Genomic DNA, 27,693 nt, shown 5'->3' with positions numbered 1-27,693 from the left:
GTGTAAATTACCATGAGGGTTTGGCAATCTCGCGAGTCCGCACCGGTATGCTTCCTCCGGATTCCCGCCGAAGCTGTTCAGCTCCCAAAACCAGCAACACGGCCTGAAATAAGATGAAGCTGCAGGGCGCCAGCGTCCCTCATACGCCAGATCGGAGTGCACGAGAAGGACGCCAGAATCGAAGCGTGACGACGAGCAAAAGCGGCATCCCACTGAAACCACAAGCGAACCAAGCAGGCTGAAGGGCGCGTTTGCCGCAAGGTCGAAAATGGCTGCAGCGGCTAGAAACCCTGCAGTCCTGAGTGTAATAGTGCTGATACTCGCCAAATATGCCTTCGCGGTGAGCCAGGGTGCACTACTTGCGATGACAAATCTGCGTTGGCCGCACCCTGTTTGCCCCCGCTCCCCTTTTTTCGCCGTCTTCCCTTTTCGAAACCAGACCACCTGCAGCTCCACATTCATTGCGCTTCCCAGTTCTATGTAAGTCGAATGACTTGTTGGGCGGGGGATTGGGAGCAACTCTAACGATGTTCCCTGTCCGTCTAACCCCTTCCCCGCACGTGACCCTGGTGTCCGGATGCCCGTCCCACCTTCTGTGGGAGTCCACAAACTCGCCCCCTCAGTCATGAACATACGAATCGCACCTGGATCGACTACTTCATTTTGTCTTTCACCCGCGCATTGCTCTCATGATTTCACAAATGCTCATCTACTTGCAGTCTGGGGACCCATGTGAACCTCATGACAGTGGACGACACAAACGCAATCTGCATGTGGGTAGCAATGGGAGGTTGTTAGTCCATGACTATGCTTGCACAGTACTGGACTGGACCATGAAAGCCATTTTCAATTATATGTGGCTTTCCACGACCGATGGATAATACACAGCCCAACATATTCACATCTACCACCCACTGCAAGCAGGTATGAAGGCTTCAGCAAGGCGGGGTCCGTCCGCACCTCGACCCTTAACATCATGGGACTGTCCATGTCAGCCATCCGTTTGAACCCCTTGGAGGTTGTGACACCACGCTCCACAGAGATCATTGTGGCCGTGGAGTGCCTCAAGGCGGGCCAGAAAGCTTGTACGGCAGACAGCAGTGGCAACATTGGTACTGGCAACAAGGGCAAGAACAAGTTTGGCACCAAGAACGCCGGGGATGACAATATCGGTGAGCAGGGGGGGTTGGGGTTAAATGGCATGCGGTATGTGCACAGCCGCTGCACTCTTGGGTGGAACTGACTTACAAGTTCAATGGTGCTGCCTCTTCCAGGCAACTCCAATGTGGGCATGGCCAACTGGGAAAGCAACAATAAGGGCACGAGCAATTGCTGCTTTGACAAGACTGGTGATCGCAAGATAATCAACGACTGCAGCCTGCTCGAGTTGCTCAAGTATGCATGGGTCCTTGACTTACCGTTGCCTCCCTCCAAAAATTCCCGCCCCCACCTGCCAAGAACTCCCCTCCGCCACCCGCCAAGAAGCCTCCACCCCCACTTTCAAGCCCGAGCTGTCCTCCCCCAGTCCCCCCTCCTCCATCTGGCCCCCCTCCTCCCCCCCAGTCCCCCTCCTTCCCCCAGTCCCCCTCCTCCCCCCAGTCCCCTCCTCCACCAATACCCCTCCACCCCCGCCTTCACCACCTCCACCGAGTCCTCGTTCTCCACCTCCTTCACCACCAGCAACTGCCACAATTCAATTCGGTGAACCTGCAGATGGGTTTGTCAACGCCACGCATGTTCATACCACTGTGGGTATATTCCCATCGACATCGTATGCCCCATGTATTCAGCCCTGTTGACTGAGCTCAGATCCGTAGAGAACAGCAACCCAACATCCTTCGTCTCTACCTTCAAGGGGATACCAATGGCTGTGGGAAGAACCCCTCCAGATTCCTTTGGCTCCGAATTTCTCTACACAGCTCGTCTTCTTCTCTACGAAGTGATCCCTCTGACTCTCTCAAACCCTTCACCACCCTCTCCTGCATCCTTCCCACCACCACCAGCACTGGGGCCCCTCACTGGGAGCATTGGCTAGCCAGTAAGAAGTTCACATTCTCGGTGACGGCTGGGATCGTCTCTCCAGACACCATCAACTACGCGTTTTTCAAAACAGATGGTACCCCGATCTACATGGGTTCCACTCTTTACAGTAGCGACCCGACCAGTTGGGAGGAGGAGCTGGAGAATGACGCTGCAGCATGGGCATCCTTTGCCCAAGTATGGGGTGTGAGGTCTGAAGAGGGAAGCATAAATGTTCTGACCCTAAACTGGTGAAAGCCTGTTGCTCCATGGCCGACATTTTATGTTTTTGCATTGTTGTCCTTGTAATGACCATAAGAGTACATGTCGGCCAAGTATCCCCACATGCAGCAATGGACGTCAAGATTTTCCGTTCCCAGGTCGCCCTCCGTGTTCAACGTCCACGTCAACGTGGCACCGACATCAGCAGGGTGATCTTGCGCATGAAAGGTCACAAGGCAATAAGTGTACCCCCTAGACTGTCTATCTAGTTCATTTGCTGAATTTGAGGGACATCCTCTGTGCCGTGCAGGCGCCTGCGAGCTGCTACAGAAGGTGTCTGACCTTGTGTTCCCGGGAGACTGGCACTCGTCATGGCGCCCAGCACGATCGTCGATGCCGAGGCCGCTGTCAAGTCTAAGAAATACGACGAGGCACTCCGAATATACGATGAGGCAAGCGTGCACCCTGCCACACACGCCATCCCTGTGTCAAGCACTGGCCCTCTCCACCCGGGTCTGCCTCTCAACCCAGCAGCCCCACTCACCCCCACGCCCTTTCTGTAACACAGCTCATCGAGGGCAGCCATTCCCAGGATCCTATCCTCCTGGCAGATCGGGCCAACGTGCAGTACAGGCTAAAGAACATTGAGAAGGCCCTGGGGGATGCGGCCTCGGCACTGGAGCTGGACCCCCGCCAGGTTCTGGCGCTCCACGTGAAAGGGTGCGAGGGGGAGGTTGACCCCGTGCTATATATTCTTTACAGGTGATGACGGTCTCCAGAGTTTCACAAGGTTTGCATGCCAGCCATCCCTCCCCGCAGGCAGGCCCTTTTTGCGGAGGGTGACTTTTGCGCGGCGTTGCAAGCCTTTGAGCAGCTGGTGGTCCTAGAGCCTGCCAAGAGGGTGTACAAACAGTGGGTGGGAATGTGCCGCGTCCGATTGGGAGGTGAGCAGGGGGCCGAGGGCGTGAGGACGCTGGCACTTGCGCAAGATGTTGGATTTATCTGTACCAGGGGCCTATGTGCCTGTCAAGGAGGCTGGCAGTGTGCCCCGCCCAGGATGTGGGTGGAAGGAGTGTGATGTGGTGTGCTGACCTAATTCCTCCCAGCGATGGCTGTGTCAGGAATCCCATCTCACAACACGCGCAAGAGCATCCTGGCCCCCTTTCGAAGTCTTTGCCCTCATTCCTTCCTTTCTCCACCGCACCATGCTGCACAGAGAAAATTGCGCCCACCGAGGACAGCGAGGCCTTCTCCCTGGGGAAAGCACCCCAGGCCGTGCAGTCCCACCCCGTCAGCTCGCCATCCAAGCCCAAGGCCGCCACCATTGACGACGCCGAGTACGGCAAGTACTGGCAAACCAGCGCCGCGCCTGGGGGCACCGGCGGGGGTGGTGGAGCAGGGTTCTCAGAGCCCCAGCCCACCTACCGCCACCAGTGGTTCCAGACGGCCGAGAAGGTGGGCACATGGTGTGTCTTCTTGAAAGCCGCATGTCCGCTGTGGGAGTTGCACGACTCTCGAGCCGGGTCAAAGGGCTACTTCGCAATGGCGACGTCCTAGAACCTTAATGGTGTGTGTCTAACACTGCTAGGACATTTTCTTGGCTACAACTTTCCTGGCAGTGAACCCCATGACATCGCCGTCATCTGTCCCTGTCGCGCCCTTACTTTATACTCGCCCCCAGCCTCCCCCCCCAATGAAATCATACACAAAGGTGGAGGTCGGCGTGCTTGCCAAGGGGCTCAAGGCCGAGCAGGTGGAGGTTGACATCGCCGAGCGCCGGCTGCGTGTCCAGATCCGGGACGTCTCTGGAAAGCAGGACTATAACCTGGATGTGCGGCTGGCGGGCCAGGTGGCGGCCTCCCAGTCGAGCTGGAGCGTGCTGGGATCGAAGGTGGAGGTGGTGCTGGCCAAGGCCCACGCCCAGCAGTGGCCCCACCTCGCAGAGAGGCCACTTGCCGGCGGCGGGCCTGGCGTGGATGAGATGGGGACCATTGCCGATGCGTCCCTGGCCGCCCAGGAGGGTGCGGCCCCAGTCTATCCCTATGCTGGGTAAGAAGGGAAGGGAGGGGAGAAAGGATTGCCAAGGACATGTTTCAACAGAGTCCTTGTTACCCAGCGGATGTGCGAGTGTGAACATGGTAGTGCGGACGGCCTTGGGCCTCATGGCCACTGAGTGGCTCTCTTAGCCTTGTCTCCCACCACTGCACACCCCGTAAGCAGGAAGAAGGTGGACTGGGATGCTGTGGAAGCAGCCGTGAAGGCTGAAGAGAAGCAGGAGCAGCCGGAAGGCGATGCGGTGGGTGCTGTGATCGGTCGGGGTTGGCCACCCTTGTTTCGGAGCGCGACTCTGTGCAGTGGTGAGAGGGGGCTTTTCTCCAGCAACATCCACATCAGCTCAACCCATAACTCCCCATCCGCCCGCCTCCCAGGGGGTCATGAAGTTCTTCCAGGAGCTCTACCAGAATGGCGACGAAGACTTCCAACGAGCCATGATGAAGTCCTACGTCGAGTCAGGTGATTCAAGGGGGAACTACGGGAGCTTTACATTCGACAGAGGTCGCCCCTGGTGTTCATCTGCAGGTGCTTGGGGGCATCATGAGGCGCCCGGCGGGGTCCCCTGTGCGCCATTTCCAGCCCATGTGGCCTTTCTGCTTCGCAGGGGGCGTCGAGCTGTCCACCAACTGGAAGGAGGTGGCCAAGAAAGACTTCAAGGCCTCCAGGGCGAAACGCTGAGGTTTGCGAGCTCACAAGCAATGCTTCTCAGCCATTGTTCTCTCACCTGCCCCGGCCCCTCACTTCTTCCTGGTCTGCTGCACGGGTGCCTCAGGTGTGCTGGACAAGCAAGCTCAGTCAGAGTGGGAGAAGGATACGAGTTCTGTGGGGAGGGCAGTACACATGAATTGCAGGGATTGTGTGCAGGGCTCCAGGATCGTTGTCGTAGATTCAATACTTGTGCACCGCAACACTGGGTTGCAGGAGGGTAATGCGAAGAGGATGCTGCGAGCCTTTGCGGGGGCAAGGTCCCCTTGCTCCTTCGAGTGTCCTGCCGGGATGCATCTGATCTTGCAGAAAGACCCCAGAAGGGCAGCCCAGCCTCGTTGCCAGTCCCTTGCCTACTCCCCTTGGGCGATGGTGTTGTGCTGCAGAAGGGAAGCAGGGGGTATTCGATCGAGAGACTCGAATGAGGGCGCAACTCCCCAAGAGCTTCGCTCTGCACCTTCCCCCGCCCAGTGGCACATCGCTCCTTCCAACCGCCCAGGTCTGCCCTCTGACCCAATCCCCCACCCCTCCCATGATCCCACATTCCCCCTTTTCTTCGCACCAGAAGGACCAGGGTGGCCACGGAGAAGAGGACGCCCAGGGAGCAGACCAGGATGGGCAGCGTCACCTCCACCGCCCAGAAGTGAAGGCGGGAGTGGCGCGGCGCGTGGTAGTGCCGGGGCAGGGCAAAGTAGCCGATGTTGGTGACGGTGCCTGAGGCCGTCTCGGGGTCCAGCGGGGGCTCCAGGTGCTGAGCCCCCGGCGCCTCCACCACGACGTAGTCGTCGGCCGGGCGCGCCCTCTCGCCCTCACCGGGCATCGCCTTGGCCTCGCCCAGCGAGCCGCCTGCGGGGGGTGGGGTGGGGGAGGGTGCATGGGCGATCGCGCGGGGTCTGAGGGCTTGCACGTGTGCTGCGCAGCGGTTGTGGAGAGAGGCACAGCCGGCGCTGGGAGCTAGGTAGCGCAGGAAGGTCTCGCATGCGTTCGACACAGGAGATTCGAGGAGCCACGCAGGGCCCCCCCCGTCCCAGCCCGGGCTTCGTTCGCGCTGGGCACGCCCGCAATACCCCCTTCCCTCAAATCACCCTATCCTCAAACCACCTGCGAGGGGCGATCCGTCAGCAGACTTCAGGAAGGCGGCGCCGCCAGCGACACTGGCGGAGTCGGCTTGCAGGGGCCGCTGGCAGTGCCCGCGGCCAAACACCAGGAGGAGGTGGGAGAGGACGGGGATGAGGTAGGACACCAGGCACACGCCCGTGGCCCCCGTGGCAGTGATCACGTTGCCCGACTGAGAGGGCGCGGCCAGGGACACGGCCAGGGTGATGGAGATGACGATGGCCAGATTGATGCACTTGCGGGTGAAGGGCCTCAGGTTCTCGTACCGCCCCCGGCTGGCCATGACCATCCAGTTGTTGACGGGGATGCAGCAGGCAAAGACGATGGGGGGCAGGGAGATGGCCAGGTACATGGTCATGAGGAAGTTGAGCGTGAACTGGCCGCCGCCGCCGTTGCCCGGGACCAGCGTGCCGTCGGGGGCCACGGTGTAGCTGCCAAACCACTGGTTGTCCAGGATGTTGGAGGCGGTGTTATCGTAGCCGTACATGGCCGCGCCGAAGAAGGCGGTGACGATGTAGGTCGTGGCCGCCACGCCGATCACGGTCACCGCCGAGGCGGCATTGGTGATGCGGGAGCCGGTGCGGCCGGGCGGCATTTCGCTCAGCAGCGGCATCATGATGGCCTGGAGGTAAAAGGCAAAGCCAAAGGTGCTGAAGGCATTGGCCACATCGGAGATGGAGCCCTGGTTCACCACCGCAAACCCGCCGAACAGGCCGTCCTTGAGCGCAGGGAGCCCGTTCTTGCAGGAGTAGACGATGATCACAAACATGAGGAACCAGACGATGATGATACCGAAGCCGCCGATGGTCTCCAGCTTGCGCATGGAGGGCAGCAGGGAGAGGGGAGTGATGATGCACAGCGTGCAGAACACCACGATGGCCAGCCCGCCGCGGTAGGTCAGGAAGCCAGGGGCGGTTGAGGGCCAGGTGGACGTCAGCCCCGCCGCGCCGACCTCCCCGCACTGAATCATGGCGGCGATGATGGTGCCCAGGAGCAGGATGATGATGCTGAACTCGGTGAAGAACTGTGCACGGTGGGGTGGTCATGTGGAGGGTCATGAAGGGGGAATAAGGGATTCTGGTTATGCAGATGGGATGGATGGGACACGAGTGTCCTTCAAAACCATTTCAGACGTTTCATGACCGAGGGTGCTGTGCGCCATCCCGTGAGGACGGGCATGCCGCCCGGGAGGGACCGCCCGCCGTACGAATCCCGCTCCCCGTCCAGAGGGAGATCGTGCCGGGGGGAGATCGAGGCCCTGCTTTCGGTGGCCGATATCCCTAACCGACATACCTTGAACCATGGGCCGCCGACCGCGTGGGCAAAGCTCTCGTAGTCCCGCGTCCCGGTATACTGGGCCCCCCGGATGAGCAGCCGGCATGTGTAGACATTGGTCGCGCCAACCACCAGGGCGACGATGATACCCAGCACCGCGCCGGTCGTGGCAAACGCAGAAGCAACGGGAAGGATTGCACTGGGGGTAGGGGCGGTGGGGGGCTGGATGGAGCGTCCGTGGCCTCCGGGGGCCGAGTCAGAAAAACGTCGCGTTAGCCCTCGAACCCTCGCCGAGCCTCCGGGCCATTGACGGCAGACTACGATCGGCATGCATCCCTTTGGAAACTATGAGCCGGCACAAATGCATATCTTCCTGCCGAGACCTGCATTTGCCCTACCGCCGTGCAACCCTAGCTCGGGAACCAGGGCTTGGTCCCACCGACCGAAATGAACACCCTCACCTTCCGATGATGCCCAGCGTCAGCACCAGCGTCGCCGACATGAGGTGCTTCATATTGGCCGGCGTCCAGCCATGCCACTCCTCCCGAGTGTCGGGGGCCAAGGGCGACCCTGAGCCCGACAGGGCGTCATCGTTCGAGGACAGAAATTGCCCACCCGCGGAGCCTTTGGGGCTGGACATAGTACCCTATGAGGAGGAAAATTTCACATTCGTCAAGTATTTGCACTCGCAATTGCATCGCCGAACGTGGGGAACCGGACCAAAAAGCTCGCCGAAAGCCCTCTCAGCGGAAGAATGGAAGAAATGATCTTGTAGACCTTTTCGGAACTGGGAGCCTGACGAAGGATTCGTGAGTAGGTCGTATTTTACAAGAAAAGGGGCAGAGGGTCACTTGGACGGGCACGAGGCAAGCCTCGTGCTCTCCAACGCTGTGGTGTTTCACACAGGGCGGCGGCTGGAAGCTGACACGCACGGGATCAGGGGCTGCTGGAGATTGGCCCCGGCCGGGACTGGCTCCTCTGTAACAGGGCATGCAGGCTGCCCCTGGTGGGCGAAGAGTCCTCGTCACTGTATGGCACACCCTCGCCCTCCTTCCGCCTGTGATGTGGTCATGGTGTTGTTGAAGGGAGCTGATGGGTCAGCAAAGGACCGGACCGACAGTATCATTCATGATGGTAGTGAGGAAAAGCTGATGAGGATACAAGGGAGAAATGTGTTTGTGGCCTGTGTGCAGGCTCCCTCTCCCCAGCCAGGGCACAGGATTCTGGGTGACGAAGAGCGCTGCGAGGTCCACCTAGGTCCCACTCGCGCACTCACGAGCTGTTCCTCCCAGCCCTTCCTGGAGCCCCCTTTCCCAGTCCGACTCACCGGAGCTTGGCATCCCGGGCGAAAAGGCCCTTCAGGTAGGAGGGCGGCGACTGCACCAGGTTGGCGGTGTGGTTCTTCGCCTGCTTCCATGTCCGCCGCCCCATGTCGGCTATGTTGTCGCCAGTGTCCGTCACCACATCTGTGTGCAGTCGAGGTGTGCATGACGTTGGCGGGATGGTTGAGGGATAAAGACTGCGGCAACTCCGAGGAGGGAAGGGCTCACGACACCAAGTATGCTAGGTAGTGTATGGCTGGGCAGCATCGCGCAACCAATTCTTTGTGTGCTTGGTGTCCTCCAGAGCAGGGAAGACTTTGCCATGCGAAACATAGAAATAATCTGCACCCACAACCCCCCCCCTTGCATCTCGCCAGCCACAGGCAGACACCCAGCTTTTGCTGTGACCCAGCATGGGCACGCCTGATCGAGTGGCAACCCGCATTCCCACCACTCTCCCCTTCATCAGAAGTCCTCGCGTCCCCCTCTTCCGCACTATCAAAAGCCGCCGCCGCACCTTGCACATCATCCACGACATCCCGCACGTCAAACATGACCTTGACGTTTTTGAGAAAGCCTGGGCGTTGGGAGTTGGGGTCCATGTAGTCCTGTGGGCAGTTGGAGACGCAGAAGGGAGTTGTCAGGGGCTGAGTATGGAGGTCTCCGCCTCGGGGTGGGCAGGGTTTGGGTGCCATGACTGCCGCATGGCGTATGTGAGAGTGTGGCAGCGACAGCTACTGAGTGGCTGGAGGACATGCGGCCGGTGCACAGCTCGCCCCAGCTCCCCTTCCCCTCCCCATCAACAGAGCGCTGACCTCCACTTCCCCATTTCCAAAGCCTCCCCAGCCCAACCTGACCCCCACACTTTTCCTCCTTTCCCCGCCATTCCCCACCCCCAAAGAGCCCCCCCCCCCCCCTCCCCTCACCCTGGGCGGGAAGGCGTGGGCGTGCGCGATGGCGGCGGCAAACATCTCCAGGCAGATGAGGAAGTTCTGCAGCCCGGCGGCGATGTCGTCGTCGTCGTAGGTGGACCAGGAGGCGGGCTTGAGCAGGTCAAACTTGGAGGCCAGGTTGATGCCCACCGACTGCCAGAAGGTGAGGAAGACGACGGCCTTGATGACCAGGAACTTGGCCAGCGGGCGGATGGGGGCCAGCTCCTGGCGCGTGGCGCGGTACATGAGGATGAGGCAGTACAGCGCCCAGGTCTGGGACAGCGAGCCGACCGTGGCCAGCCAGGGGTAGGCGCGGTCGTGCCGGAACTCGCCGTCGCCATAGACGCCCGCCAGGTTGGTCACCACCCCCACCGCGGTGGTGAGCGGGCGGGTGATGACGTAGGCCAGCACGCCGCGCTTGGTCTCCCAGAAGAAGTCGGCGCCGGGGGCCCAGGGGCGGAGCAGGCGGTCCATGGGCGCGGGGTGGGGCACGGGTGGGCGCGTCGCGTAGTAGGCGTCCACGTCGCCGTACTCCTCCTCCAGGTAGGCCATGAGGTAGCAGTAGAAGTTGTAGATGACAAAGGCCTCGTAGCACTCGCGCAGCGGGTCGATGTAGGTGCGTGCGTCGGAGAAGCGCAGGCTCAGCCACGCGTCCACGGCGTAGATGGGCACCATCCACAGGATGCGCACCACCCGGATCTGGAGCGCGGGGCGGTTGTAGTGCTCCAGGTGCATGGCAACCTCGTAAATGGAGGCGGAGACGGCCAGGATCACAAAAACGCCCGCGATGAACCAGGCTGGGGTGTGTGTGGGAGGGGGTGGTGATTTTTTGTTGTTTTGGGGGGGAGGAGGGGGGAAAGGGGGGGCAATGGGGGAGGGGGATAAAACTCATGGGGAGCAGGGCGGTGGAGCAGCAGGCCCTGTGGCCGGCTGGGCAAAGGGCACAGGCATGGCGCCTGAGGAATCACATCCCTTCAACTCAGGGATCTTTGATGCTCCTCGCGAGCGCGGCAGGCGTGACGGAGCCTGGACAGCGGGGCATGCTCCTGCTCCCCAAGCCCCACTCCAGTGTTAGCTTTGCAAGGAGTAGCACCCCACCAGGCATCGCCACTTTGCTGCTGGGTGCTCACCCTGGTAGTGGACGGAGAAGTGCTGCTTGCGCAGCTCCACGATCATCCATGGCAGGGCGGAGAAGGTGCACAGGGTCAGCAGGATCCAGAGCTGCAGGACGGAAGGTGGTGGGGAAGGTGGTCCAAGGGACATGCCCATTCCGTGCAAGACCATAGCCCCAGATTACGTAGGTTCAGCCCTGTGACAGGACAAACTCACCCCCCGGAACACGCGGCGCATCGGGAACTGGGCCATGACCGGTCCCCGCGCCTCCCGTGCTACGCACAGGCGTGTGGGCCTCGCACTAGCCTTCCAGTCCGAGTGACGAGCAAGCCAGCCATGAACGGACAGAATTCATTGGTGCCGAAGAGTCCGGCGACCGACGACTGGCTGCCGAATGTCGGGACTAGGCGTTTCGTAGCAGTAGAATTCGCGCGCGCCTGCCCCGAGGTGGTCGCTGGGGAGCTCCCTGCGGTCACATCCGCGATTTCAGGGCTGCATGGATGGACGGACATGGGCTCCTGCCGACTCGTGTACGCATAAGAGATCACCTTGATCCATTCACGAATCTAGGAACCAACATGCAGGGCACGATGCATTGTGCTTTGGGCGGGCGCCATGCCCATGCCGCGAATAATCCACGCTCCACGCTGAGACAGGGGCGACTCACATGTGCTCAGGCGCGTCAGGGGGGAGAGATCCGGGCTTTGCAATTGATATTGTGCCTTTCTCGCCACGATTCCGAGCTCATTTGCCCTGCCCATGCAGGCCAGGTCCGATGGGCGTCGGCATGACTCGCAAGGGTCCTCTGCTCATGGCGATGCCCCCACTGCATTCCCCGTGGGCATAGCGCGGGCGGCGCTGGCCATGTCTGCCTCTGTGCTACTCGCATTCGGGCACACTCAGCCCGCCCACGCCGTGTCGGGGGGAGGAGGTGAGCCATGGGATGGGGGAGACGTGGCTGACATTATTCGGTAGTGTTCGAACCGCCTGGACGGCTGAAGGTGTGGGTGCAGCGTCGATGTTGGGATGCACGGCCCGGGTCTCTACACTACAAGGCATCTATGCCAGCAATATGATCACCTGCCAACGATCTGAAGTTGGCGGTGCCGTGAAGCTCAAGCATGCAACTGAGTATGCATGGCTTTGCTATGGCATTGCCCCTGCCTGCTGGCAATGCTTGCTGGTCTATCCGCTGACTTCTCCAAGATCCAAGCGCTCTCCTCCCTCTTAATTGCACAGGCATGGGTTCCTCCTTGGCATACAAGGACATGTCTGGCCAGGACCTTCGCAAGGCCAAGTACAACAAGGCCGACCTGAGGGGGGCCGACTTCTCCGGGTCCAACCTTGCGGGGGTGCCCATGTTTGGCGCCATCTGCGTCGATGCCAAATTTGTGGGCACCGACCTCAGCGCCGCCGATCTGGAAAGCGCTGACCTGGAGGGGGCAGACCTTACCAATGCCGTGCTGCAGGGCACCCTGGTGAGGTCGCTGGTGCCAGGATTGGTTGCGTAGTAAATTGCCTGGCATGCTCCTTGCCCGAGGACAGGGCTGCAGTGCCACATCGCCTGCGCCCTCTTGCTACTTTTCACAGTCAGTAAGCCCCCTTTACTTCCTCCCCGTCATCCCAGTTGACAAATGCTCAGTGGAAGCGGGTTGCCAGCATCGAGGGCGCCGACTTCACGGATGCCCTCATTAGGAAGGACGTCGAGGCCTCGCTGTGCAGGCTGGCCAAGGGCACCAACCCCACCACAGGCACTGACACGCGTGAGAGCCTGCACTGTCGATAGGGCGGCAAAAAGCCAAGTGTGCGAGCCTGGGGTGTTGCTTGGGGCATGTCATGACACCGGCGTTTCAGCTTTTGAAGAGTGTGTGTAGAACGGCAAAACACAAAGAATACAAGCGGAGAGGTGTGGGTATGGGTGCTTGACACGTCTTGAGCTCAGGAACACCAAGGTCCGTGTGTCGGTGACCTGGATGCAACTTTGATTCCGGGAATGGGTGGTGCGGGACCAGACTCAGAGTATGGGGGCGATGGTGCCTGCGTCGTCCTTAGAATGGAAGTCCGCTGCAGCCCACCTTCTTGTGTGGAATTGGGCGCACTGGGTGTGCCTCGTCCTCTTCTCAAACCTCGCCTGCGGCGGGCCCTGCTTCCAAGCGATCTGCCGCCAGAAGAGGCTCCTCGCCCTGGGCCTGGGTGAGACTCCTGCGCTGCTCAAACCTGGCAGCCGCTTTGTCTGCGGCCTCCGACAGATTGATCGTGCTGGCGATTCCAAGCATGACGCAGCCCTGGCGGGGGAATTGGGTGTGTGTATGGTGGAGGTGTAGATTGGATTCATGTGTAAACCATGGACCTTTCAATGCTTGGGGTCAGGGGTGTGACCCTGTTGCCCCCAACACTCCAGCAACCAAGGTCATCTTTGGCTGTTCCAATGTGGTCGAGGATCCTTCCCCACTATCTGTTACTGCACTCTCCATCGTCAGTGCCGCCGCCGCACCTGCAGGAGGTTGACGATGACCAGTCCCCACCACAGGCCCCTCAGCCCCAGGTTGCGCTTGATGCCCAGGAAGGCTGCCATCGGGATGCCGATGCCCCTGTTGGTTGATTGGGTAGGAGCTCGATGTTGGAGGGGAAGTAACCTTGAAGAGGTTTGACATGGCAGCACCCTCAGAATGGCTACCCTTGATTGTGATTTACTCCTAGGGAAAGCCACCTCAGCCACCAGGATTTCACCCGCTGCCACCCACACCCACGACCGCGCTCCAGCCCACCAGTAGCTGCAGATGTTGGCCACGGCCCCGATCTCCTGCCTCCCTGCCCCGCGCAACAAGCCCTGGAGCGTGGCATTGGTCCCATCCCCCGGCAGCGTGGCAACGACCAGCAGGAGCAGGTCCACGGTGGCGGCCACCACGGCGGGCACGTCAGTGAACACGCGCGCCCAGCGCTCGCGGTTGAGCGCGATGGCGGCCGCGATGGCGCACTCGGCGGCCAGGGTGCAGGTCAGCGCGGCGCCGACGGCACGCCGCGCGGCGGCGGGCTTCCCCGCGCCCAGGCTGTTGCTCACGCGGCTGGACAGGGCCATGCCCACGCCGGAGATGAGCATGAACTGCGCGCCGGATGTGTCCACAGCGATGCCCATGGCGGAGAGGGAGGTGGGGGGGTCGGGGAGGAGGCCGGACAGCAGGATGACGGCCTCGAAGGTCCACCACTCGCAGCAGATCATGAGGACGGAGGGCAGCGCGTAGCGCACATACTCGCCCCAGCCGCCCAGCGCCTCGCGCGACAGGCCCGCCCAGGTGGCGCGCCGGGTGCCGGCCAGGCGCCGGTCGCGCGCGACGACGGCGCCCGCCAGCGTGGCCACCATGACAAGGCCCACCGCGTCCATGGCCAGCGCGGCGCCGAGCAGGCGCATGTCGCAGCGGTAGATGAAGAGCCAGTTGAAGGCGGGGGCAGCGACCACGCCCACCAGCGTGGCGGCGGTGACCGGCGCGGCCACGCCCTGGGCCATCAGGTAACGCTTCAGGTTCTCAAACACGCCCTGGCACCACAGCGCGCCCAGGGAGGTGAGCAGGTAGTAGCGCGCGGAGCGGGAGATGTCGGGGTCCTGGCCCAGCGCGATCAGCGCGCGGTCGGCGCCGGTCCACAGCACGCCCAACGCGGCGGTGAGCAGCGTGGTGAGCAGGAGGGCGCGCTGGAGCACCACCCCGACGTGGGAGTAGTGCCCCGCGCCGTAGGCCTGCCCCGTCAGCGTCTCCATGGCCGAGGCGAAGCCGGTGAGCACCGACAGGCCGGAGACGTTGAATATGGAGGTGCTGGTCACCACCACGCTCAGCTCAAAGGCGCCCAGGCGGCCGACGAAGCCGATGGCCACCAGGCTGATCACTAGGCCCATCAGGTTGCTCAGCGACAGGGGCACCGCCAGGGAGGCGATGCTGTGCGTGTTTGTGTTGGAGAGGAGGGGGGGTGATTTGTGGGGCAAGAGTGTAGAGTAGCGTGGGGCCGGGGGGTTTGAAGCTAGGCTAGTGAGCGGCCTGGGGAAGAGGAGACTCAGGGGGGTTGCAGGGCGGGTGGAGCCCCACGCCCTCCTCAACACAATGCCGCAAGCTGTGGAGTTTTCCCACCTCCCGGGCCCTTTCCCGACAGGGGATTGAAATTCACAACATAACACACAGTTTCATCCCCCTTTAAATGCCCACCTTGCGAGCTCGGCGCGGTAGGCCGGCCAGCCGACCAGGCCCGGGGCGGGGTCGGCCGTGTCGGCGACGGGGGTGTCGGCAAAGGGGGAGGGGTTGTTCCCGATGGCCCGGGGTGACATCAGGGTCGCCCCGACCACCGCGCCGCTTGGGTAGACGTCCGCGGCAGCCTCCTCGAAGGCATCGCGCCAGCCGGGGTGAGCGGGGACTAGGGCTTCGGGGGGCATCGCTGCCGGCGAGGGTTGGCGAGCTGGCCGAACACCGACCCTTGGAGGCGTCGCCGCGGCTCAGATGGGTGGCACCGGTTGTCAAGCACAGGAATAATGGATAGAGTTCGAGGTCCGGTTGCTGCAAACGTTTGCAGGCCACCCGACCCACAGTCTGGCTGGCAGTGCAGCTGGGAGAATCCAATCGTGGCTGCGAGGGCGCGCCGCGCCCATACCTCTCGACATGGCGCAACCATGCATGCATACACTTGAACGAACGCGATATATGTTGCCGCCACGATTTGCTCACAGTGAACATATGTGATTCCTTGAATAGTCTCCGCTGAGAGGGGCCCACCGGCTGCCGCAGGCCAGGACACCAAGACACACAAGGACGTCAGCAGTGTTGTCATTGATCAGGCGCTTCTCCTGAGTTGTCTGGCACCAGTTACTCCAGAAAACATATACTGCTATGGCCAAAACAGCGGCTCGCACCCCCAGAAAGAGGGCGGCTGCGTCCGCAGCAACCGAGGTGATGGAGGCACAGCTCGGTGGACTTGCCGATGCCCTCGCCGCAAAGCTCGCGGCGTCCGCACCTCCCGGCACTGAATGGACGGTGAGGTTAAAAATGTGGTGCTGTGCAGTACTGGGGGTTTTGTTTAGGTTGTGTTGCTCGTACTGCTGCCAATGCTGACACCGACCACACTGAGAGTCGCTCCAACACATACCAGCTGGACCAAGTGCGGACGGCGCTTGCCACTGCGCTGCAAGGGCTCCCAGCCAGTGCTCACCGCACTGATCTGGAGGCCAACTTGGAGACGGGCGCCGCACGCATGCACGCCCAGCTCTCCACGGCCCTAGGCGCCAAGCGGCCCCGGTCAGCCGGTCAGGACGGTGCGAGGGGCTTTCGCAAAGGATCAGGGGTCATTGCTGCAAGGGCTGCACTCCTTTTGTTTGACAACAGCTAGCAGGTCCTGCGGGGGCACAATCTTCTGTTGAGTTGTCAATGATAGAGCCCAGGCTGTGGCCCCAGGTGTCATCGTTCTACTCTGTGCCTCCGGCTGCATGGCATGCTCCCAAACCCTCACCATACACCAAATGACCATCTTATATACCCCGTCCCTTCCTACCACTTGCAGGAGAAGCTGATGAGGAGCCAGCGCCCGCTTCCCTCGCCACGCCGGCCGGGTACCAGGCAGCGGTGGCGGCGGCCTGCGCCGAGGGCTCTGCCGTGCCGCTCGACGCGCTGTGTGCGCTGTGCCACGCCCGGGCCCCCTGCCCACCGGAGCTGCTGGCCGCCGCGTGCGCGCGGCTGGACTCCGGCGCCGCCCTGCAGCTCTGCTCCGGCGTGGCATTGGGGGCAGGGAGCCCGGGCGAGGCAGCCGCCGCCTTCCTCCCCGTGGCGCGTCGCGCCGTGGAGCTCGCGGGGGAGGAGGGTGCGCGCCTGGCGGGCGCCGCGATGGCCGCGCTGGGGCCCTGCCTCGCTCGGCAGCGCCTGGCTCCGAGCGGCCGGGGAAGTGGGACCCCGGCCGGCGTGGTGGAGGCCGCTGGCGCCGAGGCGCGCGCCGGCGAGGCATGCGCGGCGCTGGTCCTCGCGCGCCTCGCCGCCGCGGCGGGCGGCGAGGGATCGCCCGCCGCGGCCGCGCGCCTGGACGCCGACCTGGCGCTGCTGGCGCCCTGGGCCCTGCTGGGCACGCTGCGAGGGCTGGCCCCGGACGCGGCCCCGCTCCCGCCTGCGCGCGCGCTGGCGTTGACGGCGGCCGTCGTGCGCGCGGGCCATGGCGGCTGTGTGGAGGCGTACCTGCGCACGCTGGTCGCCGCACGGCGGGCGCGGCACGCGGGCACGCACGCATCAGGCGACGGCGCCGAGGCGGCGACGCGAGCACGCGTTGCCGAGGCCGCCGCGCGCGCCGCGCCGCCCCCGGCGCTGGCCGGCTGGCTGGCCGAGCAGCCGCCCTCGGCGGCGGTGGTGAGCGCGCGCGAGGCGCTGGAGGCCGACCCGCTCCGCGCCGGGCCCCACCTGCTGCAGGAGGCAGGGCAGGGGGCGCTGGAGGCCCTGGCCGCCGCGGCCCAGGCCTGGGGCGGCGAGCCGGGCGAGGAGCGGGCGGCGGCCGCCGCCGAGCTCGCCTTCTTCGTCAGCACTGAGCGCGACCCGGCACTCTGCGTCACGGACAGCGACGAAGAAGGAGGAGGAGAGGAAGAGGAGGAGCAGGAGAGCGAGGCGTCTGAGGGAGAGGAGGCTGTCGCTGCAGGTGATGCCAAGGCGGAGGAGCAGGAGAGCGAGGACGAATGAGGAGATGATGTGGTCGCTCCTGGTGCCTTGCTGCGGCCCTTCTTTTGAGTGGGGCATGCGAATGCAGGGCGTCTGGGGCCCCATCCGGGTCCCTTCTCGCTTGCCCTGTCCCATGCGGCACCCCGCAAGCGGCACGACGCAGCCCAGCTCGGGCATCTCATTGACAACGAGTCTGGCCCTGCCACTCTGGGCATGCACGAGTCTGGCGGCACATGCAGGCGGGGGTGCTTGGCGATCCCACACAGCCGCTGTTGCACACCCGCAGCATCGCCAAGCAGTTATTGAGGTGGGCGGCACCAAACTGTTGCCGACTGGACTCAACCCGGACCCCAACACCTCCATAAGTGTGTGCCTTGGTGAGTTGTAATGTACACTGTGCAAAATCAAGGTGAAGGGAGGGCTGGGGCCCCGTGTAGAGACTCGAAGACGGGGACCGAGGCGTAATCCTGAGGCACCAGAAAAATCAAGGGTTGAAGACCAGGCAGCAGGGGCGGGACGGAGAGGGGCAAGCAGGACAAATTGATTCTCCTGGGTTTTGGCCGAGGTATGCGGGAGCCTCAGCGAGCGTCAGGTAGGCAAGGACATTGCCAGACGCTCTGGCAACTGCCTTGGAGTGTGCTCTTTTCCAGTAACACAATCCCGGACCGGAAGCATTCGCATCGCTCTGGTGCTCCGCACAACGCTTTGCGCACAGCATGCTGAGGCTCTGCACGCAGCACACCGCGAGTTCCATCATCCATTCAGTCCAGGTTCAGCTTTCGCAGGTCCGAAATGGCCTGGGAGGTCGGGGTGGCGGTGGCGGCAGACTCTGCAACCCCTGCCGCCGGTGCAGCGACGGATGGGGGCTTGGCGATGCGCAGGGAGTGGGAGGGCCCGCCGTAGGGCGACCCCGGAACGGGCGGCGTGTAGGCACCGGCCGGCGCCGGCGCGGCGCCGTACGGCACCTGCTGCATCATGACATAAGGGTTGGGGTGGTACTGCATGCCGTAGGCGCTGCCTGCTGGCAGCATGTGGGGCGTGCCCGGGGGCGGATAGCCGTACACTCCATACGCGTATGAGGCGGTGGGGTGGCCGGTGACAAAGGGAAAGGGGGCCTGGTGGCTGGGGTAGATGATGGGGCGCGGGATGCGGGCGGGGGCGGGGGCGGCGGGCGTGGCGACGCCCGAGCCCTTCGGCGTGGCCGGCTTCACCTCCACGCGCTTTCCTCGCAGCTCGTGCATGGCGCCGGCCGCAAAAACTCGCTCGGCGGAGACATCCTCCGCAAAGGTCACGAAGCTGAGAGGGGGAATGTGAGATGGGCTCCAGGTGAGAGCGCATGATGCACAGGAATGGACAGCGGCAGGGATCTGACTGAAGACTTCGAGTCAGGGCTGCGCCGCTAACATGATGAACATCCACAATCCAGCATGCAAGCATCCAGTGGCAGCACAAGGGGATTGTTCCTGTGACTCATTCATGACATTCAGGACGTGATGTGCTTACTTGACCGCATACAGGCAGTGCCCCAACCAGTATGACACACCGGAAAAACACTCACCCGAAGCCGCGTGACCGTCCACTCATGTGATCTTGCATGATCTGGGCTTCCACGACCTCCCCAAACTGCTCAAAGTAGATCTTGAAGGCCTCTGTGGTACAATGCACGGATTGTCAAGCTGAGAGCGCTGATAGTGGCGCGGCAACGAGAGAAGCAGGCGGGTAAGCCACCATTTCTGGCCGATGCTAATGTCAGGGACACAAGGTACTCGGCTTGCCAGGATGTATCCCATACACAGGATTGAGACAAAGCAGCCAGGTCCCTCTTGTGATGCAATTGCCAGCTGCACAGCCCAGATCTCCACTCAAAAAGCCCAGATCACCTTCAGTGGTCTCTGGTGCAAGCCCACCGACAAAGATCTTGCGTGCCTTGGGCTTCTGCTCCAAGGGTACCGACTTCTTGGCATCGATCTGTATGTATGGTTTGGTGATGACCCTGGTGTGGAGTGCAGGTCATGACCAAGGTCGTAGCTGCAGCAGGGCTCCTCAGCCTACTCCTACCACACTCCTCCCCAGTCCCCCAAAATCTGCACCCCCCTCACCTGTCGCCCATCCACGACGTGGGTCTCCTGGACGACAGCATCTGCGACCTCCGACTTCTCAAAGGTCACGAAACCAAACCCACGAGGGCGGGAAGTTTGTCGATCACGCATGACCACCTGCGGGAGTGCGTGGACGGGCAGTAGGTCGTGAGTGGGCACTTTAAGGTCCAGCGGGAACATTTGGCGGACTCGCGACTGGCACTTACCGCCTCTCGGATGTCGCCATACTTCTGGAAGTGTTCCCTCAATGTATCTGGGAGACGCGGCGGGTGGGAGAGTTAGGTTCATGAGGATGCGCGTAGGGCACCCCAGGGCTACCCCACCCCCTTCTCACCTTCGTTTGTATCCCAGGACAGACCTCCGAGGAATAGCTTCCCTGTCGCCTCTCTGCGATACGGAGAGAATTGTTTACGACAGAGTTCGGGAGGAGACAAAGGCCCATCCTCCCAAAACTCACTGTGCGGGGGAGGTGGTGGTTTGGCTGTCCGCCTCGGGGCTCAGAGTCTCCACGCCCGTCATCCTATATGAGGGTTCCACAACCTATCAATGGTATCGTCTGGTTTTGCCAATGCAGGAGTGCTTTAATGCACCGTTCAATAAACTCGTACGGCCTCGGAGGGGGTCTTGGGCTGATTATCAAATGACCTGCATCAGCCGCAGTCAGCGGCGTGAAGCTGAGGCGGAGCTCCTGAGAAAGATGAATTACGAGATACCCATTGTCGCACAACCTCTTCATAATCCTTTTCATCTGCTCAGTTCCAAAGCTTCCGCCAGAACTAAATCATCTGTCACAGGCCTGGCCCTCTTGACATGAGCTCTGATCAGAATGGTGATGAGGCCATGCAGTGCCTCTCAGTAGCTATCGTTCAAGCGCGCACAGACTGTGCGTAGACGAGTGGCTACTTTCCCGGCGGGTGAGCCCATGATCAGGGCACAGATGGCATCCCGTGCCACTCGGATGTTCTGCGTCGATCCCAGGATGTGTATCTTTGTGTCTGCCAGGCAGATACGGGTGCGCGTCGCATTCTCAATTGTGAACTTCGTCTTCCCGCTCTTCCCAGCCAGACGGCCAATGCAGCGAGCCAGATGCTCGCCTCTCAAGGTCTGTGAGGTAATGGGCGTGTGAGCTGTTTTGCAGAGCCACGTGGCAGCAGGCTGCAGCTTGTGCCGGCAAGGGGGCTGAGGCATTGGGAGTCTCACACAAGCGAGGTTGACCTATCACTGCAATTATCCTTGCTAGATGGTAAAACCTGCTGCGCTCAGAAGCTCTTGGGCCTCCCCTCAGAGGAACCCAGGGCCAGCAGGAATTAGTTCAAGGACCAGGCCCACCTCTCCTCACCTTCACATCCTTCACTTCAAAGGACTCTATGTAAAGGTCGTCCAATCGCAGGAGAGCTATCGCATCATTCACATCAAAGCCTGATTGAACGATGGGTTGGGGTCGAAGTGAGCCAAGGGCGTCAGCATCATGGCTTGCCATGGACGCAGCATGATCGCTGTGACAAAGTCCCGACCCCTCGGCATACAGGTAAACTAGTGAGCCATGCTGATGAGCTTCAGCATGCTCCCTGGCATGCTGTGATCCTTTGAAGAGGGATGCCATTCCCATATACCAATGCTCACCCAGGATGAAGGCCTGTACAAAGTCGGCTGCTCTTTGGAGGTTGGCAAGCTCCCCGGTCTTCTCGGTGGTCTTCAGCTCGACCTGTACAGGAAAGCAATATTGTACCATACTTCAGAGAGTTGCAGGCTTGCTGGGCCGGAGTGTCGGGCTGAATTACTACAAGGTCGACCCAACATTTCCCACAGGCCCCTACCTCACTCTGTGCCCCATCACCTTCTTGCTCTTGAGATTCATGCGCATGTCCAGCTTCAGGTTCTCCGTCACAGGTTTGTATAGCGCTAGCCAGCTTGTCTTCAAGGGGGTCATGCGGTGCTGGGGCACCGGGACCCGACGGAATTGGACCACCTTGCCGTTCAGCTCGTACGCCGACAAGGGGGAAAAGTTGGGCTTTTCGCCAGGAGCACCTCCACTCGTGGGCAATGGAGTGCCCTCTGTGTCCATACCCGAGGGTCCGACCTCCTGCAGCGGTTCTGCGGCATCCTTGCGTGTGACTTTCGGCATGGCGGTGGACTGGGAGGGCAGAGAGTCGGCGAGGGATAGCTTGTCGGCGCGTTACGGAGTAGATATGTTTGCTAGGACATGTATACCCGTGTTAGCTTGCGTGAGAGTCTTGCCTGCTGGTTTGCACGACATGTACCCTCGCTCGCCTGCTGGCCGGGGGCGCGCCGTTTTCTGGCGCCTTGGGATGATGCCGGAGGGCGCGAGGGTGGTGACCTCGAGACATGACATGGAGCGATTTGAACCGATGCGATCATCGTGCACCGGCCTTAAGGAGCCACGCCCGCACTCAACCTCCCAAACACGATAATTATGTATCATCGTCGGTCATAGAGCCGCTGCATGCTGAGGACCTGCCACTGTGTGGCGTCGCTGCTCCGCCCTCAGGCCCTGCACCGCTCGGGGCCCATGACGCACCAGGGCACACTGCACGCCTTCCTGGGCGTGCATCCAGCCAAGAAGGCAAAGCATGAAGCACCAATGAGATCGTCCCCACCCAGTGATCCGCAGCAGAAGAAGACTGGGGCCGCAGGTGCCCCCCTTGCGCCACAGGACCCTGCCCTGGACACCCATGCCCTCCAATCCTCGTGAGAGGGGGATGGCACTATATTGGTCGCATCAGACGCATGATGATACATTAATTTGGAAAGAGGCTTCTCTGAACCCAGACATTCGCTAAGGACCCCCACAGACTCGACTTCACACACACACAAACTCCACCCTCGTGCAGGCCTGACCAGGACCGCGGCAACAGAGGCACCCCGGAGCTCGCCCAGCTCCTCGCCCCTGCATGGCGGGACTTGATGGGCGACCAGCTCAGCGCGTCCTATTTCCGGGAGTTGGAGGCCTTCCTGGTGGCCGAGTGGGGTGGCAAGACCCCGATATTCCCTCCACGAGATCAGATCTTCAGGTACCAGGTGGTGGCGTGCTCCTTCAGATCCCAGATCTGCGCAGCATGCCTCTGCCTGGACCAGTTTGCTTGCCTTTTTAAACCCCCATTTCTTCCATCACAGGGCTTTGAATGCCTGCCCCATCGACAAGGTGCGGGTGGTGGTGCTCGGCCAGGATCCCTACCATGGCCCGGGGCAGGCCATGGGAATGTCCTTCTCCGTGGCGCCAGGTGTCCCTGTGCCCTCCAGCCTGCGCAACATCTTCAAGGAGCTCAGGGACGACGTGGGGTGCGCACCTCCCGGGAATGGGGACCTCAGCAAGGTGACATGCTTGTGGAGTACCTGGTTGGTGGGAGGACAGGGCAGGGACGCTCCATCTTTTGCTGGGCATATGAAATTGGAGGTTGAATACAGCACGTTGCCTACCATTGAGGAACTTCCTTGGGGAAAGGATGAACCACCGATGAGAGGACTGAGCAATGCATGTCATCCGAGGCTGCAGGCATCGCGGTCTCCTGACCCCTGGCTCAATTCACGTGTGCAGTGGGCGGAGCGGGGTGTGCTCCTCCTCAATGCGGTGCTGACGGTGCGGTCGGGGGCCGCGGCGAGTCACCAGAAGAAAGGGTGGGAGCGGTTCACCGACGCCGTCATCCGGACGCTGAATCGGGAGCGTACGGGAGTCGTGTACCTGCTGTGGGGCCGCCATGCCCAGGTGGGGTGCTTGGAGAGAGTTCTGATGCAGACCAGAGGGGGGGGATCGGGGTGAGATGTGTGGGCCTGGGGCTGCACCAGCCTATGATTGAGGGCCTGGGCTGATGGGCCAGCTTGGACATGGGTCGGGGCCGGGGGCATCTGAGCCTGCATGTGTGCAGGCTCCATGGTCATGCCCAGGGAGTGCGATTCTGCACAGCATGACCAGCCTCAGCTACCGCCCACCTCCCACGCTGTGTGCAGGCCAAGGGGGCGCTCATCGATAGGACCAGCAACCATGTGCTGACAGCAGCCCACCCCTCCGGCCTGTCTGCATCTCGGGGGTTCTTTGGCTGCCGCCACTTCTCTGCTGCCAATGCCTGGCTGGCAAAAGACGGGCAGGAACCCATTGACTGGCAGCTGTAAGGAATTACCATGTTGTAAGGCATGGTCAGGGTGCAAGGGCTTCCTCATGCCTGGGACATCGAGGGGAGTGTCCGTTTGTGGCAAGAGTAAAGCCAAGCCGGGTCACTTTTCGTGATTTATCCCTGTTCTGTGGCCTGGGCAGATTGACATCCAAATCCTCACGTGTCGCACGTGGAGGAAAGTTAAGGCGAAGCGTTAAGGGTAGATAGCCCTAGTCCACCACATCCTCCCAGCACACATCGGACATCTCGGCGCCCTTCCAGCCGACACACTAGCACACACCACATCCCCTCCAAGGGCCGCACGGGGCCCTGACTCATGGAAGCTCGGGCAACCCACACGGCAGCGCAAGTCACACCCTGCGCACCCTGGCAACATGCAGCGCCCCCTGTCTCTGTCTTGGGGGTGACAGGAAATAAGCCGCGGCTGCACCGGCGCAGGGTACGTCTCCTTGGGCCTCTGGATCGCGGGCGGGTTCCGGTGGTCTGGGCTTGGGGTTTGGTGCCCGCACGTGACGATGCCCAGTCCCCTCCAGGTCGCGCCCCCCCCACCCCTCCCTGCAGACTCGTCGCGGAGCGGAAACCAGGGCAGTGGCTTCCGAGCACATCGCCACCCCCGCCCGCCCTGCCCATGCTCCCGTCGGCCAGGCCGTACCGGTGCTGGGGCCCGGCCCGGCCCCCGACACCGAGCCCTACGTCGGCGTGGCGGTGGACAACGAGGACCTGCTGCGGGAGAAGGATGCATGTGGCGTCGGATTCATCGCCAACCTGAAGGCTGAGCGCACCCATGACATCGTCACCAAGGTCAGGATTCCCTGTTGAGATGCGGGGGATGGGGGGGTGGAGGTGTCTGGGAGGCATCCGTGAGGAAGATCCTGTGTCTGGGGACGGTTTCCTGGAACGGCCACTGGCCATTATGCGTGCAGTGAGCGCATTCTCGGGCACGATTGTCTCAGGAGATCCAGTAGGGTATGCTCATGCTCCTGCGCTCCCTCTCCCCTGCCCTCCTTCCCCCCATTTCCCTCCTCCAACCCCAAATCCCGACCGCCTTCCCCCCTCTTCATGGCCCGTACTCCCCCATTCCAGGCCCTCATGGCCCTCGGCTGCATGGAGCACCGCGGCGCCTGCTCCTCAGACAACGTCTCCGGCGACGGCGCGGGGCTGATGCTGGAGATCCCCTGGGACCTGCTGGCCGAGGAGGTCCCCGGCACGGCCCAGGGCTCCACGGGGGTGGGCATGGTCTTCTTGCCCGACGATGAGGCCGCGGCGGGCACCGCGCGTGGCATCGTGGCGGCCGTGGCCGAGGCGGAGGGCTTTGACCTGCTGGGCTGGCGCGACGTGCCCGTGGACGTGGCCGCGGTGGGCGAGGTGGCGCGCGCCACCATGCCCCGTATCGCGCAGGTGGTGCTGCGGTCGCGCGCCGGCCTGGCCGGCGACGACCTGGAGCGCGAGCTCTTCATCGTGCGCAAGCTGATCGAGCGGCGCAGCGAGCGCGAGCTGGGGCCGGAGCTCGCGCCCGGCTTCTACTTCTGCTCCCTGTCCTGCCGCACCATCGTGTACAAGGGCATGCTGAACTCGGGCGCGGTGGCGCGCTTCTTCCGCGACCTCACTGACCCGCGCTACGTCACGTGCTTTGCGGTGTATCACCGCCGCTACTCGACCAACACGACGCCGCGCTGGCCGCTGGCGCAGCCCATGCGCCTGCTGGGGCACAATGGCGAGATCAACACGCTGCAGGGCAACCTGAACTGGGTGGCCTCGCGCCAGGGCGCGCTCCGCGCCGAGGCTTGGGGCGGGCGCGAGCGCGAGCTGCTCCCGCTCTGCGACGCGCGCGAGTCGGACTCGGCCAACCTGGACCACCTGGCCGAGCTGCTGGTGCGGTCGGGGACGGACGCGCGCGAGGCGCTGATGGTGCTGGTGCCCGAAGCCTATCGCAACCACCCCGACCTGGCCGCCGAATACGCGGCGGTGGCCGACTTTTACCGCTATTACGAGGGCCTGCAGGAGGGCTGGGACGGCCCCGCCCTCCTCGTCTTCACCGACGGGAAGAAGGTCGGCGCGCGCCTGGACCGCAACGGCCTGCGCCCCGCCCGCTTCTGGCGCACCGCCGACGGGGTGGTCTACGTGGCCAGCGAGGTCGGCGTGCTGGGCGACGTCTTCTCCTCCGCGCCCAACATCGTGGCCAAGGGGCGGCTGGGCCCGGGCCAGATGCTGTGCGCCGACCTGGAGACGGGCGAGTTCCAGGGGCACGTGGACATCGCCAGGGACGTGGCCTCGCGCCACCCCTACGCCGACTGGCTAGCGGCGTGCACGCACCGCCTGGCGGACATCGTGCCGCCCCGCACGGTGCTGGAGGGCCCCGCCATGGCGGCGGGGGACGCGCTGCGCCTGATGGCGGCCTCGGGGTACGGGCTGGAGGACACGGCGATGGTGATCGAGGGCATGGCGGGGTCGGGCGCGGAGCCGACCTACTGCATGGGCGACGACGTGCCGCTGCCGGCGCTGGCGCGCTCGCCCCACCTGCTCTACGACTACTTCAAGCAGCGCTTCGCGCAGGTGACCAACCCGCCCATCGACCCGCTGCGCGAGGGACTGGTGATGAGCCTGGAGATGCGGCTGGGGCGGCGCGGGAACCTGCTCAGCCCCGGCCCCGACTCCTACCAGCAAGTGGTCCTGCGCTCCCCCGTGCTCACCGAGCCCGAGCTGGACGGGCTGCTGGGCGACACCGCGCTGGGCGCGCGCGTGCTGCGCACGCGCTACGCGGGCGGGTCCCCCGGCGCGCTGGCCGCCGCGCTGCGCGCGCTGTGCGAGGCGGCGGAGGCGGCCACGCGCGACGGCGCGGCCTGCCTCGTGCTCAGCGACCGGCCCGAGGAGGGCGGCGCGGCGCTGGACCCCGCCCGCCCGGCGCTGCCGCCGCTGCTGGCGGTGGGCGCGGTGCACCACGCGCTCATCCGCGCGGGCCTGCGCACCGAGACCAGCCTGGTGGTGGAGACGGCGGGGTGCGTGTCCACGCACCACCTGGCCGCGCTGGTGGGCTACGGCGCGCACGCGGTGGTGCCCTACCTGGCCTTCGAGGCGGCGCGGCAGTGGCGCGCCTCGCCGCGCACGGAGAACCTGGTGCGCGCGGGGAAGCTGCCGGACGTGAGCATGGCGGCGGCGCAGCGCAACTACAAGAAGGCGCTGGAGAAGGGGCTGATGAAGATCCTGTCCAAGATGGGCATCAGCCTGCTGTCCTGCTACCACGGCGCCCAGATCTTCGAGGCCTACGGCCTGGGGCGGGAGGTGATAGACGCGGCCTTCGTGGGCACGGTGTCGCGCATCGGGGGCCTGACCCTGGACGACGTCCAGCGCGAGACGGAGGCCTTCTGGGCCAAGGGCTTCCCGGAGAAGAAGCTGACCAAGCTGGAGGACTACGGCTACATCCAGGCCCGGCCCAAGGGCGAGCACCACGCCAACAACCAGGCCATGAGCAAGCTGCTGCACAAGGCCATCGGCCTGGGCGGGCACGGCCCCGCGGGGGCGGGCGCCTACGAGGCCTACCTCCAGCACTTCCGCGCCGCGCCGGTCACCGTCCTGCGCGACCTGCTGGAGCTGCACACCGGGGCGGCGGCCGTGGACGTGGAGGAGGTGGAGTCCGTGGCCGACATCGTGGCGCGGTTCTGCACGGGGGGGATGAGCCTGGGCGCCATCAGCCGCGAGACGCACGAGACCATCGCCATCGCCATGAACCGGCTGGGCGGGAAGAGCAACTCGGGCGAGGGCGGGGAGGACCCCGTGCGCTGGCTGGAGCTGGATGGCGTGGACAAGGGCGGGCGCTCGGCGCTGCTGCCCCACCTCAAGGGGCTGCGGGCTGGGGACACCGCCACCTCCCGCATCAAGCAGGTGGCCTCGGGCCGGTTCGGCGTGACCCCGGAGTTCCTGGTCAACGCCGACCAGGTGGAGATCAAGATCGCGCAGGGCGCCAAGCCAGGGTGGGGGGGGGGAGGAGGGGAGGGGGGGGAAAGGCTCGGAGGCGGGAGGGGGGGGAGGCTCGGAGGCGG

At 63.1% G+C, this 27,693-nt stretch overlaps 9 protein-coding genes across 9 annotated transcripts in view; 4 read left to right on the top strand and 5 right to left on the bottom strand.

Moving 5' to 3' along the window:
* Window positions 1-988: 988 nt before the first annotated feature.
* Window positions 989-4,974, top strand: F751_5497 (SGT1-like protein A; the record flags this gene model as incomplete). The annotated part of the gene is made up of 10 exons (XM_011403892.1): window positions 989-1,172; window positions 1,275-1,395; window positions 2,004-2,217; window positions 2,810-2,961; window positions 3,061-3,185; window positions 3,458-3,696; window positions 3,953-4,290; window positions 4,462-4,537; window positions 4,671-4,755; window positions 4,901-4,974. 10 exons carry the CDS (start codon window positions 989-991, stop codon window positions 4,972-4,974), a joined length of 1,608 nt encoding a protein of 535 aa, XP_011402194.1.
* A 380-nt stretch (window positions 4,975-5,354) lies between these two features.
* Window positions 5,355-7,906, bottom strand: F751_5496 (Putative sodium-coupled neutral amino acid transporter 10; the record flags this gene model as incomplete). Its single annotated transcript, XM_011403891.1, has 5 exons — window positions 5,355-5,381; window positions 5,564-5,847; window positions 6,103-7,141; window positions 7,411-7,591; window positions 7,854-7,906. The coding sequence occupies 5 exons, from the start codon at window positions 7,904-7,906 to the stop codon at window positions 5,355-5,357; spliced, it is 1,584 nt and encodes a 527-aa protein (XP_011402193.1).
* Window positions 7,907-8,328: 422 nt separating this feature from the next.
* F751_5495 (Transmembrane protein 184C) lies at window positions 8,329-11,011 on the bottom strand (the record flags this gene model as incomplete). Its single annotated transcript, XM_011403890.1, has 6 exons — window positions 8,329-8,449; window positions 8,720-8,858; window positions 9,232-9,322; window positions 10,019-10,443; window positions 10,777-10,867; window positions 10,976-11,011. 6 exons carry the CDS (start codon window positions 11,009-11,011, stop codon window positions 8,329-8,331), a joined length of 903 nt encoding a protein of 300 aa, XP_011402192.1.
* Window positions 11,012-11,623: 612 nt separating this feature from the next.
* On the top strand, window positions 11,624-12,545 carry F751_5494 (Thylakoid lumenal protein, chloroplastic; the record flags this gene model as incomplete). Its single annotated transcript, XM_011403889.1, has 3 exons — window positions 11,624-11,690; window positions 11,999-12,237; window positions 12,387-12,545. The coding sequence occupies 3 exons, from the start codon at window positions 11,624-11,626 to the stop codon at window positions 12,543-12,545; spliced, it is 465 nt and encodes a 154-aa protein (XP_011402191.1).
* Window positions 12,546-12,879: 334 nt separating this feature from the next.
* Window positions 12,880-15,176, bottom strand: F751_5493 (MATE efflux family protein 5; the record flags this gene model as incomplete). The annotated part of the gene is made up of 5 exons (XM_011403888.1): window positions 12,880-13,044; window positions 13,254-13,350; window positions 13,528-13,736; window positions 13,821-14,688; window positions 14,953-15,176. The coding sequence occupies 5 exons, from the start codon at window positions 15,174-15,176 to the stop codon at window positions 12,880-12,882; spliced, it is 1,563 nt and encodes a 520-aa protein (XP_011402190.1).
* Window positions 15,177-18,188: 3,012 nt separating this feature from the next.
* On the bottom strand, window positions 18,189-19,903 carry F751_5492 (Nuclear polyadenylated RNA-binding protein 4; the record flags this gene model as incomplete). The annotated part of the gene is made up of 7 exons (XM_011403887.1): window positions 18,189-18,392; window positions 18,639-18,723; window positions 18,986-19,076; window positions 19,335-19,395; window positions 19,527-19,643; window positions 19,733-19,779; window positions 19,861-19,903. Coding segments are annotated over 7 exons (648 nt in total), but the record flags the coding sequence as incomplete, so codon positions are not given.
* Window positions 19,904-20,378: 475 nt separating this feature from the next.
* On the bottom strand, window positions 20,379-21,651 carry F751_5491 (Pre-rRNA-processing protein PNO1; the record flags this gene model as incomplete). The annotated part of the gene is made up of 4 exons (XM_011403886.1): window positions 20,379-20,630; window positions 20,866-20,945; window positions 21,150-21,231; window positions 21,364-21,651. 4 exons carry the CDS (start codon window positions 21,649-21,651, stop codon window positions 20,379-20,381), a joined length of 702 nt encoding a protein of 233 aa, XP_011402188.1.
* Window positions 21,652-22,056: 405 nt separating this feature from the next.
* F751_5490 (Uracil-DNA glycosylase) lies at window positions 22,057-23,654 on the top strand (the record flags this gene model as incomplete). Its single annotated transcript, XM_011403885.1, has 5 exons — window positions 22,057-22,235; window positions 22,379-22,558; window positions 22,662-22,860; window positions 23,083-23,250; window positions 23,493-23,654. 5 exons carry the CDS (start codon window positions 22,057-22,059, stop codon window positions 23,652-23,654), a joined length of 888 nt encoding a protein of 295 aa, XP_011402187.1.
* Window positions 23,655-24,171: 517 nt separating this feature from the next.
* F751_5489 (Ferredoxin-dependent glutamate synthase, chloroplastic) overlaps window positions 24,172-27,693 on the top strand; it is a gene marked incomplete at both ends in the record, with an annotated part of 7,490 nt that continues 3,968 nt past the window's right edge. Inside the window, 4 exons of the mRNA XM_011403884.1 lie at window positions 24,172-24,189; window positions 24,302-24,457; window positions 24,740-26,320; window positions 26,627-27,589. Coding sequence (XP_011402186.1) covers window positions 24,172-24,189; window positions 24,302-24,457; window positions 24,740-26,320; window positions 26,627-27,589 — 2,718 coding nt within the window. The remainder of the gene's footprint in view (window positions 24,190-24,301; window positions 24,458-24,739; window positions 26,321-26,626; window positions 27,590-27,693) is intronic.

Source organism: Auxenochlorella protothecoides, assembly GCF_000733215.1.
Source record: "Auxenochlorella protothecoides strain 0710 unplaced genomic scaffold scaffold64, whole genome shotgun sequence".
Classification (NCBI taxonomy): Eukaryota; Viridiplantae; Chlorophyta; class Trebouxiophyceae; order Chlorellales; family Chlorellaceae; genus Auxenochlorella; species Auxenochlorella protothecoides.
This window is presented reverse-complemented; position numbering and strand designations above follow the sequence as displayed.